This window comes from Myotis brandtii, unplaced genomic scaffold, assembly GCF_000412655.1.
Source record: "Myotis brandtii unplaced genomic scaffold, ASM41265v1 scaffold975, whole genome shotgun sequence".
In the NCBI taxonomy this organism is placed as follows: domain Eukaryota; kingdom Metazoa; phylum Chordata; class Mammalia; order Chiroptera; family Vespertilionidae; genus Myotis; species Myotis brandtii.
Window position 1 is genome coordinate 116,075 of NW_005372049.1, and position 3,115 is coordinate 119,189.

Genomic DNA, 3,115 nt, shown 5'->3' on the forward strand with positions numbered 1-3,115 from the left:
AAACGCTGTGGCCCAGCGAGGGCCAGCCCCATCGGGGGCGGGACGGCTGGGGAACCCTTTCAAGACGGCCCCTCCCCTCCAGTTCAGGGGTCTCTCCCGGCCCAGAGCCTGTGCCCTCTGCCGGGGGGCACTTCCCCGCGGCCACGATGGACTGACGCAACGAGAGGAAACTGGGGGGACGGGTGGTGGGAAGAGGCTGGGGTCACCTGTCCGCCTGACGTGATGACTCGCTGGCCTCAGGGGGGGCCGGCGGATTCATGGGGACCAGGACCTGGGAGCAGCCAAGTGGGGGGCCTCCTGCAGGCCTGGCCCTTGACGGGCTGAGCCCAGACTGGCTGAGGGTGGGAGGGAGGGGCAGCCGGGCCCCCAGGGAAGCCTGTGTGTGTCTCTGAGAAAGTCACGCCCAAGGTCAAGGCCGCCAGCCCGGCCGGTGTGGCTCAGTGTTTGAGCCTCGACCTCTGACCCAAGAGGTTGAGGTTCAACTCCTGGTCAGGGCACAGCCCCGGGTTGTGGACTCGATCCCCAGGAGGCAGGGATGTTCCTCTCTCTCCCTCTCCCTTCCTCCCTGAAATCAATACAAATATATTCTTAAAAGATAAAACATTAAAGGGTTCAGAGTCCCCCCCGTCCCCCCACCTCCCCATGCAGGTCCTGCTTCCCGGCCTGGTGCGCCTCCCCCTCTCCTTCTCCAGCTTCTCCCCAGGGACACTCCCGGGGTCCCCCAGGGGCCCTGCCCACGTCCCGGGGCCTCCAATCGAGGCTGGTTCCCCTAGAAAAGTCACACGTGCCTCCCACAGGCCGGAGCTGCACGTCTGTCCCGCCCAGCGCGGGGCCAGGGAGCCTGTCCGGGGTCCGTACCCCCTGTGGGGAGCCCTCGTTTCCACTTGGGGTTTTGAGTCGTTTTCCTGAATAAAGGGGTCCCCCTGGCCGGTGCGGCTCAGTGGTGGAGCATCGACCCAGGAACAGGAGGTCAGGGTTGGATTCCTGGTCAAGGGCACAGGCCCGCGTTGCACGCGATCCCCAGTGGGGGGCGTGCAGGAGGCAGCCGATCCATGATTCTCTCATCATGGATGTTCCTCTCTCTCCCTCTCCCTTCCTCCCTGAAATCAATACAAATATATTCTTAAAAGATAAAACATTAAAGGGTTCAGAGTCCCCCCCGTCCCCCCACCTCCCCATGCAGGTCCTGCTTCCCGGCCTGGTGCGCCTCCCCCTCTCCTTCTCCAGCTTCTCCCCAGGGACACTCCCGGGGTCCCCCAGGGGCCCTGCCCACGTCCCGGGGCCTCCAATCGAGGCTGGTTCCCCTAGAAAAGTCACACGTGCCTCCCACAGGCCGGAGCTGCACGTCTGTCCCGCCCAGCGCGGGGCCAGGGAGCCTGTCCGGGGTCCGTACCCCCTGTGGGGAGGGCCCCTCACGAAGGGGGGGCAGGCCCATCTCCCTGTCTCCCGTGTCCACAGGGAAGTCGGTCAAGAAGCACGGGGTGACCACCCGGCAGCTGGTGGACGAGGTCCCCGAGGGGTGCAGCCTGCCGGACTTCGAGCAGAAGCCGGTCACCATGGCGCTGGCAGAAGGTGAGACCCGGCAGGGGGGGCGCTGAGGGGACCCCGCTCCCCGCCTCCAGCTTGCACAGCCCCCGTCCCCAAGTCCTCACCAGCCAGACCACATCTGCCTGCACTGGGGGGGGATGGGGAGAGGGGGGTGCCTGCCTGGGTCCCCAGAAGGCGATGTAAGGGTCTAGGGAATGGACACTGGGTGCGGGGAGAGCAGAGGGGGCCTTGAGGGGGAGCTGCCCCCAGCTTGGGGTCTCCCTGAGGCCCCGGCCCCGTGTCTCAGGACCAGCGTCTCCGGGCACCTAAGAGGTACCCCTTCCTATGGCTGTCACTCCCGCCCAGAGAGTGACATGGACCCACAAAAAGACTCCCCGCCCCCCCAAACTTGGGAGAGTCCTTCAGGCCCAAAAAAAGGCCCCTCCCTCCCGGGCCTCGGGGTCGTCCCTCCCTCAAGGCCCCCCGGCCCTTGCCAGGCGGGGACCGGGCACCCGGGACTGGGCACGGGGACTGGGGATGGGGAGCCTGCCTCATGTCCTTGAGTCATTAAAGGGTTCAGAGTCCCCCCCGTCCCCCCACCTCCCCATGCAGGTCCTGCTTCCTGGCCAGGTGCGCCTCCCCCTCTCCTCCTCCAGCTTCTCCCCAGGGACACTCCTGGGGTCCCCCAGGGGCCCTGCCCACGTCTCGGGGCCTCCAATCACGGCTGGTTCCCCTAGAAAAGTCAGACGTGCCTCCCACAGGCCGGAGCTGCGTGTCTGTCCCGCCCAGCGCGGGGCCAGGGAGCCTGTCCGGGGTCCGTACCCCCTGTGGGGAGGGCCCCTCACGAAGGGGGGGCAGGCCCATCTCCCTGTCTCCCGTGTCCACAGGGAAGTCGGTCAAGAAGCACGGGGTGACCACCCGGCAGCTGGTGGACGAGGTCCCCGAGGGGTGCAGCCTGCCGGACTTCGAGCAGAAGCCGGTCACCATGGCGCTGGCAGAAGGTGAGACCCGGCAGGGGGGGCGCTGAGGGGACCCCGCTCCCCGCCTCCAGCTTGCACAGCCCCCGTCCCCAAGTCCTCACCAGCCAGACCACATCTGCCTGCACTGGGGGGGGATGGGGAGAGGGGGGTGCCTGCCTGGGTCCCCAGAAGGCGATGTAAGGGTCTAGGGAATGGACACTGGGTGCGGGGAGAGCAGAGGGGGCCTTGAGGGGGAGCTGCCCCCAGCTTGGGGTCTCCCTGAGGCCCAGGCCCCGTGTCTCAGGACCAGCGCCTCCGGGCACCTAAGAGGTACCCCTTCCTATGGCTGTCACTCCCGCCCAGAGAGTGACATGGACCCACAAAAAGACTCCCCGCCCCCCCAAACTTGGGAGAGTCCTTCAGGCCCAAAAAAAGGCCCCTCCCTCCCGGGCCTCGGGGTCGTCCCTCCCTCAAGGCCCCCCGGCCCTTGCCAGGCGGGGACCGGGCACCCGGGACTGGGCACGGGGACTGGGGATGGGGAGCCTGCCTCATGTCCTTGAGTCGGGGATGGCGGCCGGGCCCCCTTCCTGACACGGGGTTCGGGGGGGGCGAGATGCCTCGAGCCTTGA

The 3,115-nt window shown here is 67.4% G+C and overlaps 1 protein-coding gene across 1 annotated transcript in view; it reads left to right on the forward strand.

Moving 5' to 3' along the window:
* Nucleotides 1–3,115, forward strand: part of IGFN1 (immunoglobulin-like and fibronectin type III domain containing 1) — a 37,333-nt gene that overhangs the window by 9,284 nt on the left and 24,934 nt on the right. The window contains exons 5-6 of the mRNA XM_014533389.1: nt 1,459–1,572; nt 2,415–2,528. Coding sequence (XP_014388875.1) covers nt 1,459–1,572; nt 2,415–2,528 — 228 coding nt within the window. The remainder of the gene's footprint in view (nt 1–1,458; nt 1,573–2,414; nt 2,529–3,115) is intronic.